At 41.4% G+C, this 19503-nt stretch overlaps 1 protein-coding gene across 1 annotated transcript in view; it reads right to left on the minus strand.

Moving 5' to 3' along the window:
• Positions 1–19503, minus strand: part of MCF2L2 (MCF.2 cell line derived transforming sequence-like 2) — a 207706-nt gene that overhangs the window by 160712 nt on the left and 27491 nt on the right. Inside the window, exons 3-4 of the mRNA XM_045539773.1 lie at positions 11979–12062; positions 4432–4546 (exon numbers count right to left, since the gene is read on the minus strand). Coding sequence (XP_045395729.1) covers positions 4432–4546; positions 11979–12062 — 199 coding nt within the window. The remainder of the gene's footprint in view (positions 1–4431; positions 4547–11978; positions 12063–19503) is intronic.

Consider the following 19503-nt stretch of genomic DNA (forward strand, 5'->3'; position numbering starts at 1 on the left):
CAAGGAGGCTCAGGAAATTGCATTTTTGTATGTATCGCATTTAAAGAGAAGAAATACAGAACTGTGAAGGCAAAAGTAAAAAATGTGGGAACAGCCCTCCCTCAGTCTCTCAACTTCCGCACATTCCCTACCACCTCACTTTACCCAAAAGCTAAGACTGATCCTAGGTTTTCTCCCTCATCCCTCTCGAACGCCCGTTCCATTTGGTTTTACCGCAGCTTCTCCCTACCTGCTTCTTATGCAGTGATTCTCACCCTTGGCTGCACGTGGGCTTCACACACCACTGAAGCCCAGGTCCCACCCCCAGAAATCCTGGTTTAATTGGTCTGAATCATGGCCTGGGCATTAGGAGTTTTAAAAACTCCCCAGGCAATCCTAATATGCAGCCAAGGCTGAGAACTATTGTGCTAGCATGATTTGACAAGGAAGAGCCAGAAAAAGGAGTGAAATAAAATAAGGTAAGACCATCAAAACCAAAATGACTCCTGAATCCCATAAACCCAGACATGTAAGAGTACCAAGATGCAACTGTAAGATTCCCAAAGCCAAATGTCTTCATTAGCTACCCTCTCCCAGTGCCTGTCCTCCTGTCTACCCCTTGCTAGCCAGCCCTCCTGCCCTCATCCCTCTTCACTCTGCACCTATCCCTGTGTAGAAGCCCCTAACTGGTCTTCCTGCCTCCTCTTCCTGCTCCCTCCCACACATCCTGCACACCACCACCGATTCAGCCGCCCCTCACTCTCCTCCTCACAGCCTCCCGTGGCCTCTTCCTGCCCACTCTGCCTACACTCCTTAACTTGGTGGTACAGGCCTTGCCTGGTCCCCCCCCAGCTGTCCCTCCCTGAGGGCTCTGAAGCATCTCTCCCTACTGTTTGAAAAGGAGTCTCACTCTGTTCTGAGCAACCTGAATGGTCTGTACTTCTCCAAACATGCTCTGTTTCAAACTTCAAACCCCACATTAAATAGAAATAGAAGCCGAGTAATTTCCCCTTGGTCACATAGTTAGTGAGCAGTGGGATCTGGTTTTCAATCCAGGTTTAGGCTGTGTCCAAAGCTCTTAAACCCCATCCTGTTCTCTCTCTGGAATGCCCCCTCCATATCTACTGTGGAAACTATACCATCCCTCAAGACCACTTCATTCCTGACCCTTTCCCTGTTTTTCCTGTCTGAAGTAGCTTTTCTGTCTGTTGAGCTCATGTAGCCCTTTATTTACACATTTCACAAAACATCGTGACAAGAGTTACATAATGAGTGTCCTCAGCTTGAGGCACGGTCTTGTAGCCTTTTCCGTCCTTTTATGGCACCTCACACAGCACCCTACACACTGCTGGCTCTCAGCCCAGGTCTGGCGAAGAACAAGTTGCTGTGTGAAGCCTTTCTGTACTCACCCAACCCGGCCACAATGGGAGATGCTTATTAATTTCAGGCACAGTATCCTTTCCCTACCCTGAGTACCCTGCCATTTTTGTCTATTCGATTGTATCAATTCTGTCTTCTACTATGCCACGAGCCTTCAGCCAACTGCCTGTAAAACATTTTGCAACCTGGGAAGGCTCTAGTGCCTGACGACCAGTAGCATCCAGGAAGATGCAAAGTGTGATAAATGGCAGTCATAAAACAAACAAGGGTGGCTTCAATCTTTGTAACCAGATGGAAACTAGAAGTCGAGGTTCAGGTCAAATTCCGCTTTCAGGCCTTACCCTTTGTCTCTGCTTTATGTTGAAAGGAACAAAGGGTGGAGCGCAAGTAAGTCTGAGCAAAACCCAGGAAGAAGGGAATAACTGGTTGGACAGCTACTCTTTCTCAAGAGACAAACAGCATTCTAGGAAAGGAAAATACTTCACAATTTGCAAGAAATTGTACAAGGAACATAAAGTAGAAAAAGAAATAAGGCCAAAATAGCAGTTCCCTGTTCTCTCTTCTCTTCTACATCTGTGACATGGGGTTTATTACCCTCCCTGCTTCTCTCTACACTGGTTCAGATGGTGTTCAATGTGCTGTCCTCAGTGTGATTCAGAAAAGCCTGCAAATACAAGAGGAAATCACTCATTTAATTTAACATTTGACTGCATCCCTGTGGATTAAGTAAAATTAGACATTGAGCTTAAAACAAATATAAAGAGAATGGGAGAGACCCTTCCCCCCACTGTCTACCTCCCTGTTCACCTTCTTCCTGGCTGCTCGCATGGAAGAAGTAGCTGAACTGATGGGTCATTGTCCTGTAATGGATTGAGCCAAAGAGAGAGGTTAAGTTCAACTTTCTAAAACCCAGGAAGGTAAAGGCAGAAGTGAGGAGTGGGGGGCCCCCTCTGTCAGTGTCCGCCTTCTCACTGTAGAGGTGGAAGAACTCCACCCCCATCCTCTTAGGGTCCCTCTGGGTCCAAAAATTAAATTGACGTAACATAGATTAACAGGGGAAAAGCATACACGTTTACAAGTGTTTCACATGACACAAGAGCCCTCATAAAGAAATGAAGACCTAAAGAAGCAGTTAGAGCCGGTTACTTACACATTAGATTGAACAAAGAATGGTAAACTCTGAAAATGTGACTAAATTATGAGGGAGGCTTAAAAGATACGAGTCATTCTAACAAGGTCTATACAGTATCCTCTCAGCTTCAACTTCGAATTGAAGATAAGATGTTACCTTTCCTTCTAGGACAGGGAGGGTGTCTTTCACATGGGAATTTTATCTTCTGCTCTTAAGAAACAGCACAAAAGTCAAAGCAATCTTCTTGTACCTGCTGTTTTTCAAGTGCCTTTAACTTAAATAATCAATATGCCAGAATAGCATATTTTAACCCCTTCATCACCTTACAGCAAACACCATTTGTTTAGAATGAATCATTATCAAAACTGGAAACTCTACCAACATTATTTTTGGGAATTGACCATGTGCTGGGCACTGTGCTAGGGCTGGAGATATAAAAAAAAAGAAAGAAAGAAAGAAAGAAAAGAGAGAGAAAAGAAAAAGAAGAGGAAAAAAAACCATCGGTCCCTACCCTTGAGAAGGTCAGTCTAATGGCAGAGGCAGAAATAATTTCCATGTGCTATGGTGTTATACAAGAGGGAAGTTTAGGACTCTGTGGAAATAAATAAAAAAGTCTGTGAAAGCAGCACTGGGGTCAGGGAAGGTTTCCTTGAAGAGACGAGGTCAGAGATGAGGGCTGATGGATGTGTAGGAGTTCGGCCTAGAAGGGTGAGAGAGGCATTCCTGCAGAGAACTGTATGAGCAAAGCCCAGAGTTGGGTGCAGCATCTTTCCCTCAAAGCAACAAAGGATTTCCCCAAATTCAGTAACACATATCAGATGGGGGGGTGGGTAAAAGAAGATGGGGGAAATTAATGAAATATAATTTAAGGACTGAACTTTGAAGAAATGCATTAAAAATAAATCCATAGCCTTCTCTGAAGACGACAGGTAAAAGAAGAAACAAAACAAAAACAAAACACTTTTCAAGTAGATTTGGTTGAAGCAATCAATTTGCTAATCTCCACAGGTGGACAGGTAGGCTCAGACTCCAGGTGGCCTTTCAACCACAAAGCTGGTGTTTATCTCTAAATCATATGCAGCAGATGGAAAGCAGCAAAAGAACACATACCTGGCTGTTGTGTAAATTCTTAAACACACCATAGTTAAGGAAGGAATGTCATAGACAATATAAACCTTGGAGGGGAAGGAAGGCCTTTCCTGGCCAACTCTGCTGTGCTGGAGAGCGGATACAGCATTTCTAAGAATCAGGGTTTGGACCCCATTCCCAGCTCTGTCTCTGTGAGATGGCAGTGATCAATGTGAACTCTGTCCCACAGTCCACCCCTTGGAGACCTGAGTATTGACTTAAGTGGCATAAAGATGTGAGACCTGGGCTAAAGAGGGTGGAATTAGCAGATGTCAAAAAGCATTTCTGTCATGGGGCATGGCTACAAACACGGTTTTTATCCCTGGTCTTGCAGTTTCCTTGCTCTATGCCTTAGTTTCTCCATTTGACTGTGACAATTATAAAATCTGCCCCTAATTTCCATATTTAGGAAAGATAAATTAAATAACTCCTGACACAGTTTGAGCTCCTTGAGGAACAGTCATGTGCATCCCAGACAGCATGACCAGGAAGCAGGAATAACCCTAAGCTGCAGCAACAAACCTGAAGGAACAAAGGCAACACCAGCTGTTCAATAAGTTTTCCATTCACTCAACACTGCTTATTAAGTACCTGCTATGGCGACACAGTCAAACTGATACTTGTTTATCATTGTTTCCTAGTCTCTTTCTACATCCCTCCTTCGTGACTGATGAATGAGGGAAACTGGCCGAGTTACATACCAGAGTAAACTGTGCTCATGGAAGATTCCATCTCAACCCAGCCCTGCTACATGACAAATGTGGAATAAAGCCAGTAACTAAGAAGGCAGCAGAACATCGTGCTTGGCTCACCTGGGGATGCTAGTCAGGTAGGTCATGACGTTCAGGAAGTCCTCTTCTGGGATGTGTTTGAACCCCGCAAACTCTGGAAAAGTGATGATGGGGGCACCACCCTCCCCTCGGCCTCCTGCAACAAAAATGCGCCGTCACAACGTTTGCAAAATGCTGTCACGTCACGACTCTGCAGGGAAGAGGCTCTGACTAAGATTAAGTCGGGAGATGGAATATATGGGCCTCCTCTTTTTCTGTCTCAGACTATTATCTCAGACTAGAATTTGGGAGGCGTTAACACTGAACTATTTTGGACAAGTCTCTCTTCTCCTTCATGCTTGTTCAATAGCATTATAAGAATTCAATTTTTTAATCCTTTGAGGGTAGTCACTGTATAAAAGGTAACATTGATTTAATTATTTAGCATAGGCAGAATAGTAAGTAATGCCAACACAAATATTACTTGCTCTTCATTTTTGTAGTTAGTAAATATCAAAGGTAATATCATAAGGTGGTTAAGAGAGTTAACTCTAAAATCAGACAGCCTGGTTCAAATTCTGCTTTGCCACTTAATTGCTATATGATTTTGGCCAAGATACTTAACCTAAGTAGGATTTTCCTCATATATATACATATATATGTATGTATACACCCACACACACACATATACACACACACACACACACACACAGGGTGTCCCAAAAGTCTCTATACAAAGAAAAAATTTTGTAATGAATATTCTATAAATAAAGGTGCATTTATCTACAATTTCCCATCTTCCCTATGTATAGCAACTTTCGGGACACCATGTATTTCCTCCCATTATATATATATAATAAAAATAATACTTGTCCCTACATCAAAAGAAATTGTGAGGATTAAGTGAGAACACAAATGAAAAGCACATTAGCGGGGTGCTTATTATATATAACTGCTCAATAAATGGTGTTCATTATTATAATAATTATTGTTACAAGGAAGCAATAATCAGCTTCCTTTCAAGAACTTATAAATAGGAATATAAGATGTCACTGTGGGAATAAAAATATAAAAATATTTAATTCATTAAGGCAGAGGCCTGCAGATTAAATTAAATAGATTATATTTCCCAGTTTCCTTACAGTTACATGTAGCCATATGACTAAGTTCCTAAACAGTGTGGCAGAGAACCAGTGAACTCACAGGAACACCATTAATATTTTAAATTTTTGAGGGAAACACCGTGATAGTTGACATCTGACAGATACCATGCATACTACTGGCTTGAGGTGGTTCATCATTTCAATACTAAATCGCACTATATTCTTTTTGATGGCACTGCATCTTGTAAAACTGGGTTTTTGGTGGCTACTGGGATAAAAAGCAAATACAGTTTGAAAATCAGTGTGGAACAAGAAATGAGGGTGGTGATGTCTAGTCTGATTCCAAGGTTTGTGATAATTATGGTTATTTAAGAATAAAGTTGAAAGAAAAAGTAATATTTTAGTTTACATGTATTATTTTTTCAAATAGCTACTAAGTTGTTAGTAGTTGTTGTTAGGGCATATATACTTATTAAGTTATTTTAACCATCAGTTATTGCTTTTGGCCTAGGACACCATGAAAAACGACTGAGATACTAAGGCACTGAGAACTGGGAAAGTTTGGGAACCTCAACCTGAGCCAATGGGATGTATGCTGAAGCTGCATGCACCTGCCAGGTTATGCCCTTGGAGGGAAACCACTTTAAGAGGAGTAACGGCTCCCAAGTCAAAGCCAACTACAAACGATTGCATGCATCTAACAGGTCTAAGAAAGACATATCAGTGGGGGGGGGTGAGGGTTAATGAGGATTGTATGACTAGTGAGGATGTGTGCTCAGTGAAGAAAGTACAGAAAAGAGAAACTCAGAGAAGCAGAAATGGGCAGTGTACCACCAATGCTATCCTAAGCAGAGCATTCTGGCTCACCAGAATTCAATGCTTATAGTCTGACTTTCCATATCAATTTGTTTCAAGAGAAAAAATGTACTATCATGAAAACACAAGTATTTTTATACATAAAGAATAAGTTAGGCCGGACTCGGTGGCTCACGCCTGTAATCCTAGTACTCTGGGAGGCCGAGGCGGGTGGATCACTCAAGGTCAGGAGTTCAAGACCAGCCTGAGCAACAGTGAGACCTCGTCTCTACTAAAAATAGAAAGAAATTATCTGGCCAACTAAAAATATATATAGAAAAAATTAGCCGGGCATGGTGGTGCATGCCTGTAGTCCCAGCTACTCGGGAGGCTGAGGCAGTAGGATAGCTTAAGCCCAGGAGTTTGAGGTTGCTGTGAGCTAGGCTGACACGACGGCACTCACTCTAGCCGGGCAACAGAGCGAGACTCTGTCTCAAAAAAAAAAAAAAGAATAAGTTAGAATTGCATCTCTTGCAAGCATTGTTAATCAGGGTTTTAAGCTGTCAGAGACCAACCGCTATGTAATGAAACCATGTGAGATTTGGATGGTCAGTCATCCTTCTCCATGAAGTGCCTCTTTATTAATCCTGTATGTTTATTTTAAATTTCCAAACAGATACCCACAGGATTAGATGTTTGTCAAGCTTTGACAAGGATATTGAGCTACCTCATTATGGTGACTGATAAGGATATTATCAGCTTTCCCCTAATATTCTTCCCCTTTGCAGTTTCACAACCATAGGAAGTTTCAGAGAAATATGAATTAAGAGAATTTGTATCTCTAGTAAGGCTAAATTTAGATGGTTTACAAAACTGTACTAATTGTATAACCAACATTTGCTGAAGAAATTGCTAAAACATTTCAAGGAACCAAAACAACCTAAAATATTCATTAGCATGCTATTATTCCATTTAATTTTATAATTTACTAAATTAAAATTACCATTTAAACTTTTAAACTACCTTTTATAGTTTACTAAATTAAAGTCATTCCCACCTAAATGGAGAAAGGTAAGTGAAATTTTCTTCTATCTTGGTTACTATCAGTACTGAACACCAGAGTAGACCCAAGGTTAACTGTGGGCATCCACCTGCAGTTGAACATTACTTTTAAGAGGCACAAGCACCAAGGAAACCAAGTGGGGCTTACAGACAACTATTGACAATCCACAACAAGGCATCTAGTGCCACCTGGTGAGAAAATGTGGTAATCCAAGAGAAAGAACTCATGGCTGTTCAAAGTTCCATTCAAGGAAGACCAAAAAAACTCAAATTATTTGGTACTAAGTAAAATGATAATTTAAATAAAATAAACCTTACTTCTCCTGGTATGATTTTTTATCTTTTCATCAAATGAGAGAGAACTAGCGTTACTGCAGAAAACGCTAAGTACTTGGGGTACAAAAGATGATTCCTGCCAGGGCCGTGGGTGTTGGCTGGAATGAAGTCAATGCAGTGTCGTCTATGCTGTCTCTGGGCTGAGGATTTTGAGAAGCACTATGCTCCTTCCATGTTCTCTTAGCCTGTCTGCTCTCCGGATGCAGATAAGAAGGAGGCTGCAAAATGGGTAATAGTAATAAGAGCCTCCATTGACATGAAGTGAAGGAGGCTTCACTCCTGGGCCTCTGCTTGAAGCGGAGTTATCTGCTTACCAGGAACACATACACTGAACCAGGACAAGAGGAGGAACTAAATTTCTATCGTGTTTGTTTGAGCCACTATATACTTTGGGGTCTATTTATTATAGCCATTTAGCTTACCCTAACTGATAGAGGTTACAGTAGCTATAAATTTCATTTCAGCATAGTGGGGGGAAAATATAAATCATTTGTTATAAAAAGGAGATATTCAATCCAAAGTATTTGAGAACCATTTCTTTTGTCTGCACTACTCAATGCAATAGTCACTTGACACATGTGGCTATTGAGCACTTGAAACGTGACCAGTCCAAACTGAGATGTGCTGTTAAGTATAAAATACAAACTAGATTTCAAAGACTTGGTATGAAAAAAGAATATAAAATCTCAATAATTTTGAATATTGGTTACATGTTGAAATACTAATTTAGATATAATAGGTAAATAAAAGCTATTGTTAAAATTAATTTCACCTGCTTCTTTTTACCTTTTTAATATGGTTACTACAAAATTTAAAAGTACATATGCACGTCCCACTGGCTATTAAACAGCCCTGCTCTGGACCTCTTGCATCGGTTCTCACTTCCCAGGTTCCAAGTCACTAATTCCATATCTGAGCTAGATAGGAGTTTTGGCTCTGATAACTGTCTTGGTTTGACATTCTCCATCATTTGGGGTGGGAGCTTCCCACTCTTCCCACTTGCCCCCTGGGAGCTCCACCCGCCACCAACCCCCTACGTGTGTATGTATGGGTAGAAACACTGGGGACTCAACAAGCCTAAGAGTATTTTATTCCTTCACTATCAATTGCTTTCAAAAGATTAAAATTAATATGTGGGGGAGAGAGAAATAGATAGATAGATATGGTGGAAGGAGGAAGAAAGAGAGGGAGAGAAAGAGATTCAGATATGGTGATTCCAAGGGGGAAGATAACCATTAAAAGAAATATAAAAGGATAATTCCTCACAATTAAAGGAAAAGAGTTATGGCAGACACTGATAAATGGCTAATTCATTCCCAGCCCCCCTTTCCCTGACTCCCTGAGCACCTTCCACTATGGAAGTTAGAATGCTACATGCTTGCCTTCTCAGATTCCCTCCCTGCCAGGAGTGGCTGTGTGGCATGGTTCCAGAGTGAGACATAGGCAGAAGTCAGCCAAGAGTTTCTGGGAAAGAAGCCAGCATTGGTCCTTTGTTTCTACCACACTAACCTGCTCATATTCTCTTGTTTCCTAGCTAAGCCCTAAAATTAGAAATATCCCAAGTTCACTGTGAACACGTATAGTGTCTTCCAAGGTCAGGGCCACCAGAGGCCCCAGTCCTGGTCACTATCCAATTCCTGCTGGTGGCCCTGCTCACAGGCCTCACTGTTGAAGGCTTCCAACCATCTGACCACAGATTTGGGTCAGGCTTCGTGCAATGACCCCCTGCCCTCCTACCAGCCGTGGGAACACATGCACAGAGCTCAGCTAACCAGGCAACTAGGGCTTCATTGAGAAAAAGGCTCTATCCTCTCCTTCATAGCTGTCCTGGCTTACAGGACCTCTGGCTCTTTCCAGAGCTTAGTGGAATCTGCAGAAAATTCTGTAGGTGGAGAATCTTCATCTTGCTTGGCTGAATCAGGAAAAGGAAAACTGCTGTGAGGCGGAGCAGCTGCCACAGCTGTGGGAAAACACCTAATCGCAGTGATTTCTGTTTTACGATCACAACTATACAGGCACCCGTGACAGCCTTGTTGCTGATGTTTGCTGCTTCTGCCAGAAGAGGGATGGTTAAAGATGAAAAGCAGGCATGCCGATTCCAGACAGTGTTGACTCAGAGAAACCCATGGCTGCTGATACTCTTCCAGACTTGGCTGCTGCTATTATTCCAGACTTGCCATGTTGAAAGCACCATTGCAGCGAATCCATGCTTCTCTCCCATAAGAAAGGCAAATTTAAATGACAAGAGAAACTCAGAAATGAAGCGTTATATTTACCATGGTCAAAGTGCTATCCTAAAGCAGAAGTGCCCACTTGGTCATCTGTGAGCTTTCACAGTTCTATGTTCTGTGCTAATGAGTGACAACTATCTCTATTCCTGACTTAAGGGTGGCATTGTATAACCACATTCACTGTGAGCATGACTTTTGGTTCCTTATAAAAACTGTAACATACTGAAAAATATTTTTTGTAATAGAACCCTAAAATAAACATTTTTATGGGAATTTAAAATATGTCAGAAAAAAGATATTTAGCAGTTGTGATACTAAGCATTTTTTATATATTCTGTCATTTAATCCTCAAGGTTATGATGACTTTATTAAACAAATAAGGAAACTGTGACTTAGAAAAGTTGCCCAAGGTGATACTACTAGCAGGTACAGAATCCAAATCCATATCCAGAGCTGTCTGGTACCACTTTATGTTTTTCCTATATTGCCTGTAATTCATAATATTAGAAAGAAATGCCCCGATAATACTCAAAAGAGATAAATTTAGATCATTAAAAGTATGAATTACTCAGTCATTGGACTCCTTCCCGAGATGAGCCCTTGTGTAATTATATATGCCAGAATCACATATGGAAGCATTAGAGTTTTGGTCTAAGGCTATAGGAATTCACCGCACCACACCCCATCATTCCAGACCTTGACGTGCCTTGGGACCTTCTGTATTATAGGGTCACAGCAGCAGTTTCCAGGAAAGCAGAGGACAGCCCCCATCCTGTCTTTTGTCTTGCACAAGCCTAGTCTCACTGTAGGAGGCTATGAGACAGCACCTTCAGGAGGTTGGTTAGGTGCTCCCCCAGGTCCAAGACTGTGATCCCTACCTAGGCACGCGCCGAGCAGTGAGTCCACTGGCCTCGCAGGATAGACCATGAGGATTCTGATACTTTTATACTGAGCACCTTTTAGGTTCCAGTTTCTGATATAAGCACTGGCAATACAGGCAGAAATAAGAAAAATGAGGACCCTGAATTTATGTAACTTTCAGTGACTATCTGAGGTGTCACTAACATGGAGGAAAGACCAGACAATTTCCCCAGAAATTCTGGATTGTGTAAGATGTGCCCACCCAGGGCGCAATGCTGACAAGGGGAGAGGTATCCCAATAATAATTGAGATTGCATCTCCCTCACATCAGTGGGACGAGGAGTTTGGAGCAGATTAAATATGGTTTAAAGAAAGGAACGAAATGTGACTTTTTACATCCCATATTGTAGAGTAAAATCCATAATAAGTGCATATTCCTGATGTAATATAACTAAGATGGCTTTGTGGCGTTTTTCAGAACAGATGTAAAAGTTAAAGAGAATGACTTGGCACTTTATTCCTCTGTGATATATACTAGGTCCTCTAAATGTCACTATTCCATGCTTTCAAGTTCAGTCTAACTACATGTACCTCCAGTTTTAGTAATTAATGTCATGTCACCCTTGGCTAAGTGAATAAGAAAGAATAGTATTCAAGTCATGACAGCTTTTCAGCATTGTGCTTTGCTCAAAACATTTCTAGCCTTTTATTAACAGTAGCTTCCCTTTATTCCCAAATGCTTGATGGAATTCTCCTTAAAAGAGCTAAGAATAAAAGACAAATCTCTCAGAAGACAAATAACCTCAGCAACACTCATGAATCCTTAAAGCCAAGACTCTCTTAAGGTTGAATCTTTTTAGTACCAACAAGAACATTGGGAGAACATCATGGTGGCAGCTGATGTCAGTAGTTATTTCTTTTTCCTTTCTCAAAATCTTTTCAGCTCTATTCTTTACAACCTCAAAGAAATGTACTCCTCAGGAAAGATCAGATTGAACTGAACTGCAAAAGCAACACCATCTGTGAGATCCCGCCCACTCCGGCAGGACAGTCCTCAGTCTGTTCTAGTCCTGGGTGAGGCTGAGGCTCAGTGGGTGAGTGAGACTTCAGTAAATTATTCCTCAAGGTTCAAGAGGCTGGGCCCTCCCAGCAGGACACCCTCCCATCAAAATCTGGAAATGCAAATGAATTTGCCCCTTACCTGAAAGAATGGCAAATTGTCTGTGAAGTTGTTCTATTATATCCACTGCCACCAAGGGCCTGACTTCCTGCTGCATAATTTCATCTGCACAAATGAAATACAAATTAGGTTAAATACTTACAAATTATGAAAAGAAATTAAAAATAAAAAAGGAAAGTTTGATTAGTAGGGAAATCTGGGACTTATCAAGATATGGCTTTGGGTACATTCTTCTCTTTGAGATGCAGGACTGTATCGGGGACTGTGTGGTTTGAAGCTTATACATCTGAACATGGGAACACATTTCTAGAGCCCTTCCCAAGGTTTTGGGAGAGACAGAAAACCTGCCAGATGGCCTCATTACCAAGGCAAGTATTTGTCTACTCCTTTGGGTCTGCAGAAGGACATTTTAAACACAAACAGCCTAAGTCACCAGAGCTCCTCTCACTCACGATGGGTCATAAAACCAATCTGGGCTTTATTAGGGCTCTTTGATTTTTCTTTCCCTACCTCCCTTACTTCCTTTTTACCTCCTTTCTTGTCTTCGTACCTTTTTTTCCCTTCCAGAATATTTTAAGGGGCCTCTTCTGACTGCCAAACACATTTAAGGAGGTAATTCTCCATTTTTCTATTTAAAGATTCTCCTTGCTGAGTAAAAGTTTATAGGTTTCCAAGCTAAAAATTCAAACTTTTCAAGCACAAACCTACACATGTCCTCTAACCCTAAGAAGTGACTCTAAGCCCTGTGATTTGTATTTCTATCCATTTGGGGAAAGGGGATGAGAGACAGAGGAGAAGACTGCGTAGAATCCCTTAGCCTGGGCTGGGGAGAGGAGGGCATTTTCATGCTCTCTCTGCCTAAGATTTTATCCTAATTTATCCATTTCTCAGGGAATCTTAAAGAATAAACTGGTTATTATTTCTATGGGAGTAAAACGTGGTTAGATTAAGACACAAACCAAACAGCCTGTGTGCTGCTGCTAAATGGGAATTTCCTATTGAAAGGTGGTCTTACTAATAACCTAAGAGAGGAAAGTAAACTATCAAACAGAAAATAAGAAAAATAAACTTACAACATATAGTTGCCCCTTTGGAAAAAAAAAACTTATAACACAACTACCTCCTTTGTTTTGTTTAATTAAAACACCTGTGGTCTAACTAGTTATCTCTTAAAACTTTGTTTTTTTCAGCCTTAAAGAGCCCTAAGCAGACAGTAGATACGCAAACTCCCCGCTCCAACTCTGAGGAACTCTACCTCAGTTCCTGCCAAAAACCATATTCCAAGGACTCAGATAAGCCAGAAAGAACACCTAAAACAGCTTGGCTGCTGCTTCTGTTATCAGTCTATTAAAACAGAAAAAAAAAAAGCCATTTCTACCCTATAAAACTCCAAACAATCTTCCTTCAGTGCCTGACATTTTCACTTCCTCTGTGTGCCATGGTCACTCCTTCCCTTTTCCCTCTATCTCCCTCTCTTTCTTACTTTAGTCCTCAGAGAAACAAATAAACTTTTACTTTTGTGTATCCTATCACTGTGTGAGAAATCTTTCTCAGGCAGCATAGGGACTTCACACCCTTTCACCTATTCAGCATGGAGTCATGGTCCCACTATGATATTCTAATGTTGACCAATCAGAAGGAACATTGGGGGAGCTCCTTCCAGAGGCTCGGTTTCTATTCTCAGCTTTGGTGTGGTAGTGAAAGGAAATGATGTATATGGAGATGTATACAGTAGGTGCTCAGTATGCTAGTTATATACATGCTCTGGATAGGCAGGCCTTTCCCATATTTGCTTTCTGAAAGTCTTGCAAGGGGGCAGGGGGCAAGGGCCAGGTGAAGCTCCAAGATCCTGCTCAATGAATTCTATCATTATTTCTGGAGGACAAGGGTTAAATCCAGACCAGAGCTCCTGCATCCCAGTACCCCTCCCAACCTGAATTCACTAAAGATTCAAAGAACTCCTGCTTCACTGTTAATTCGGGTGGGTATAAAATGGCATTGAAGTTACGCTTTACAAAAAGGAGGGCCTTCTCTTTTAGAAACACAAATTGAAGCATTTAACAGTAAAATATGAAGTCTGATATTTGCTTAAAAATACTCCAGCACTGCACTCTCCTCCACCAAAAGTGTGCATGGGTTAGGGGCAAGAGGATAGATGGAACATGACTGACAAAATACAGATGATTGCTGAAGCTGGTTGACGGGTCCATGGGGGTTCATTGTATAATTCTTTCACTATGTTTCAAATTTTCCATATTAAAATGTAAAACACAAGTAGACAATAACAGAATTTCAGCAAAACAGAATTTACATAATTGAAGGGTTTTTCAGATACAATCTCCCAGTGGTCTAAGAAAGTGGCATTCTCAAAAATAGAGTTTCATTATTTCTTTTTCCTACCTGAGGGAGCATATTTAAGAGATGATAAACCCAGAGGAAAACAAAATTATAGGGTACAATTTATTGTTCTTTTAACGCAATATTTGAGGTATGCTTTAAATTAAACATCTTAAAGATGTAAGATCTGAAAGGGACAACAGAAATGAGCTAAGCCAACCTATCTCATTTTTTAAATGATGAGATGGAGATCCAGAGAGATTCTGAACTTGCCTGTGGTTACCTAACAAATTAAGTGCCAAGCCTGGGTCAGCCCTGGATCACCTGCCTCTCAGAGGGCAAACCTCAGCCATATGTGATGGAGTTCCCAGACCCTTGGCCTTCAGGGGCAGAGGCCCCTTCCATGCCTGGGAAGTTGGCTAGTGTCTCTCGTCATGGGAATCTAAGGATTCCCAGCCGTCCGACAAAGATTCTTCTCACCAGCCTTGTGTGGTTACCAAGTGAACAGGACAAAAATTCATGACTGGTTTTTCTAAGAATAGAAATGAGCTGGTTTGCCTTTGACCCAGGTTGTGCTGAGGTTGCTTGGCTCCCAGCCAGGGAGTGACACGGTTATCCTTGAAGTCTTCCTAGCAAGGGAGCCACAGGATCTAACCTGGCCAGCTGTGACAGATCACGAAGGGTTCTCAGACTCAGCATCTGACTCAGGGCATGGAGATGACTGCAGACACATCCAGCTTCTAGCGATGCCTTATACTTGTGGGCCTGTTGGAATGGAGGCATGCTCGGTTCTGCCCCCAAAAGGCATATTTATGCTCTATACCGAAAGAGACACAAAGGCTGGCCCTGGTACTGGGCGGTGCTGCTACCCAGTCCCGTAGAGATGGGCAAGGGGAGGAAATGCAGGAGCTCTCTGGTCCTAGAGGAACACGTCCAGCTGCAGTGGGAAAGGGCCTGCTTCAGATCCAGACGGCCTCGCATGGAAAGCTCCTTTCTGCCGCCTACTCACCGGGCGATCAGGGCAAGTACACTCTGAGTCTCTGTTCTCATCTGTGAAGTGAGTTTCCTTCTCCCAGGAACAGTTGAGCATAACCAGTGATGACCCACCAAGGCGGTGCCTGTTACACATCTGCCCTGGCCTCCCTGTCCTGTGGGGAGGCTCCCGGCTTGCTCCTTGCTATTTTTCATGTGTACAGATTAGGGATAAACTTAGGATAAACTTTGTAACCCACCCACATGAGGCAATGGGAAGAGATAAGTGAAGTTCAACACAATTTCTTTTAAGGCAAAGTTAGAAATACACCAGGGAAAAACTTGTCTCTTTTCTATCCCTGATAGGTACAAAGAAGTGTGACTGTGTTTTACCCTGGACCAGAAATGCAGAAGGTATCAAAGACCACACACAGCCTCTAACCTCCTAGGTGATAGAATAATAGCCTAGTGTGTCATGGGGATTGAGTTGTAGGCAGCAAGCAACACCCCTGTGTTTTCCACTTCCCAGTCTGAGAGAGCACCATGGGCTCCGGGGCGGGCCCTTTACTAATGCTTAAAACCATCCTCCTTAGAGCAGAGTGCTGACAACATCAAGATGCTATCTGAGTGCTGCAACTGGTAAGGGATAGAGGGTCGTGAAACCCTTAGCCTCCCACTCCTGCTGTTTAGAAATTTCTATACACTGCGATCTAAAAGACTCAAGTATGGGCTCAGGGGGGAAAAAAGAACTGAATAAATAAATACATAAATATGTTAAAGGGAAACAAAATATCACCTGGACCAGAGAAGTCTGCAGCCCCAACTTGGGCAGACCCTGTGACATTATGACTTTGCCCAGAGGATCAGGTGGACAGAAAGAATGGAAGAGTCTTGCCAATTGGCCAAACTAGGTTTTAACACCAGGGGTTGTAATAATGACTAACAAGATCTCCACTCTTAAACACTGTGCCACACACCTCTCTGTTAATAACATAAATAGAGCACGAGCTGTCAGCTGGGCACTAACCATGAATTTTACAGATTACCTGGTTTAATTAGTTAGATAATGACAGAAAAGGATTGGGACCTAGCACTCAAATGAACCTTCACCAGCCCGCACCACCTTCCCACCCCCACACCTAGACCAGACTTGACTACTTAGGAGACATCTGTGGTCCAGAGACTCAGAGACACCAGCTGCTGGGCTAGTACAAAAGTTCCTCCAGGGGGCACACTGTATTTCACTGCTCTGTCTTACTGGCCAAGTCAGAAATAACACAAACATATTTCCTTCCTTTATTGGGTCCTATGCTGTAGAAACGCTTAACCTGCCCCATAATGATGACTTTAGTGTTGTAGTCTCATCCATAAACTAATAATGGATTAAAGGCATTTTGAAAAGGAGAAGAATTTTTTAGGAAGAATTTAAAAGATTTTTAAATCAAGAACACTAGAAACATGTCTAACTTCTTAGTAATCAACTAATACAATTAAAAGAACATAGAATATCTCATTTCATCCATAAAATAAATGAGATTTTAACACATAATGCTGGAGTTATGTTGAAAAACTAGTCCTTCTGCATAACCTCAGGGAGTGAGTGAAACAAGCAGTGTCCTTTTGGAAAGTAGTTTCACGATATTTTACCCAGTGATTATTGAGCACTTGTGTGGTAGATTCCATACCAAACACTTCATATACATTACCTCATCTAATCCTCAAAACAATTCTAAGGGTGATATTGAACCAGATTTGAAGTAGTTTATCCAAGGTGACACAGAACCAGAACTTGAACCCAGCTCATTCTGAACTCCAAAGCCCAACATCTTAATCATTACAGTACAGAGCTTCAATATAGTCATTAAAATCTTCATAATCTTTTACTCATTCATCTTGTATCTGAAAATGTATCACAAGAACATAATAAAATAAAAACTGTATGTAACAATGTAGACTGTAATACTATTTATACAGGTGAAAAAATGGAAGCAATCATTATATAATTAAGTCCACATCCACAGAAAAGATTTAAAATATAATGTCAAGGACATAAAAATCATATGCATGGTGAGATTACAGCCAGGTTAAAGAAAGAAAGATGAAAGAAAGCACGAGATAGGTTTGTGTACTTGTGTGGGCATATGAGAAAAGAATATATGAAATAGTTGCATTAAAGTGATGGAATCCTATGTAGTTATACCTTTTAATTTACATACAGAAAAGTATGCTCTGGTAGCCTTTATTTTTTATACCAACAGTACTTTATTGAAGTACAATTTACATGCAGTAGAATGCACAAATCTTTAGCATACAGCTTAATGAATTTTGACAAATGTATACACTGATGTAACCATCAAACAGATCAAGATATGGAACATTTCACACGCCCCACACCTCACCACCGGAAGTGTCCTTGTGACCTCTTCCTCAGGCCCTCCCTTTTGAGGGCTCCCCATCTTACACCCTCCCTGCCATGAATATGCATCCTCAGGAACACCTGGGTGCCTCAGTCGCCGGTCATGCAGAGCTCAGTGCCAGCATGGCGCACAGTAGCCCTGGATATCTACTCTTAACACTGGCAGGCCCAGGGAAATATGCCACATTTCTTAGTCTATGTCCTGAAAAGAAAAGGCGATCACATCCAAATGCTAGGATGGCTTCTGGGCTGCAGCACCGCTGACACCAGGAACACCCACTGCTTCAGGGTGCAAGGAGGATCTGAGCTGCGGAAGTGCTTAGGTAAGAGAAAAGACAAATTAATTAACGTGTCAAATCCTTCCTCCATGGCAAGAATGCTGTAGATTCTTATGTAATGAAGTATCCTGTCCAATAGTAACAAGCATCAACACTCTTTCTTTTCTTTTTCTTGTAATTCATGAGGCAAATATACTCAAATTCTTCTTGTACTCATTAAATACATTGATATTTTACTTAGGTCACATTTACTTTACATCACTGATCTCAACGGAGTTCGAATTATGTGAAAATCTCAATAACAACATAGCAATTTTGCTAGCGTGAAAACAAGAAAAAATGTTAAATGGAATAACTAATGACTTATGGATTATGCATATATCTATCACTCATTCACATATCCCTGGCCCATCAACAACACTCAGACATGAACAATAATTCAATGTAGCAATCTTTGGTATTTTCTGATTTTTCAGTCTTACAAAAACCATACCTTATAAAAACCATATTTTAATTTTGTTGTTATGAGGGTATGTTTGTCAAGGTAGAAAGATAGAATATATTGAAAGATATAACTAAGATATATATAATACATGTGAATATGCAAAATAAATTTTAAAATGTGGCCTCCATTTGTACTCTTGTCCCAGGTTCTCCAAATGTTGGAAGGGAGACTGTTTAAAAGTTCTTTGAGAACTATTAGTATGTTATTAGGCATAAGTAGTTCTGTTTTTGAATACTTTTGCAAATCTCTTTTCTCCTTTTTTCCTATTACAAATTCATACTTTTTTAAAAGCTTCTTAATTTCTGCTGATATTTCACCTTGTAACCTTGTATGAAACATTCATTCCACCAAGGCTGAGGTGGAAGTTTCGGTGCAAACAGTTCCCTTAGCAACAGTAACTTGGAAGTGGCATTCTGGCCTCTACTGCAGCTCTCCATAACTCCAGGAGAGGCAAAACTAGCTCCATCACCTGGGTAATTCAGAATAAAAATCAATCATGGCCCTGGAGGAGATTAGGAAAACCTGTGAAAATGGCTAATCCCTCTAGAGAGGCTCTTCTGTTTTAGCACTAAATTTCAAAGTCCCATACCTACATTTTAATAAATACTCTCCCAGAGTAGAGCTTCTCAAATTGTAATGTACATACAAATCACCTGATTCTGATTCAGTAGGCCTGGCATAGGGCCAGAGATTCTGCATTTCTAATGAGCTCTCCTGATGCTGCTGATTCAGACTAGAAGCAAACACCCTTTGAATTCCAATGCCTTAGTCCAGCAGTCCCCAACCTTTCTGGCACCAGGGACCAGTTTCATGGAAGACAATTCTTCCATGGACAGGGGGCACGGTGGAGGAGGAGCCCTTTGGCTCAGTCCCTAATAGCCCATGGACCAGTACCAGTCCACGGCCCAGAGGTTGGGGACCGCAGCCCTAATCGTTTCTATTCTTGGTCCTTTCCTGTTGGTTATGAAAATGCAGCATCAGGGGGAAATATTGGGGGTGGGCTGGGGGGGAGGGTGTCCACTAGTTTGCTTCTCTTAA

This window comes from Lemur catta, chromosome 1 (genome assembly GCF_020740605.2).
Source record: "Lemur catta isolate mLemCat1 chromosome 1, mLemCat1.pri, whole genome shotgun sequence".
Taxonomy (NCBI): Eukaryota; Metazoa; Chordata; class Mammalia; order Primates; family Lemuridae; genus Lemur; species Lemur catta.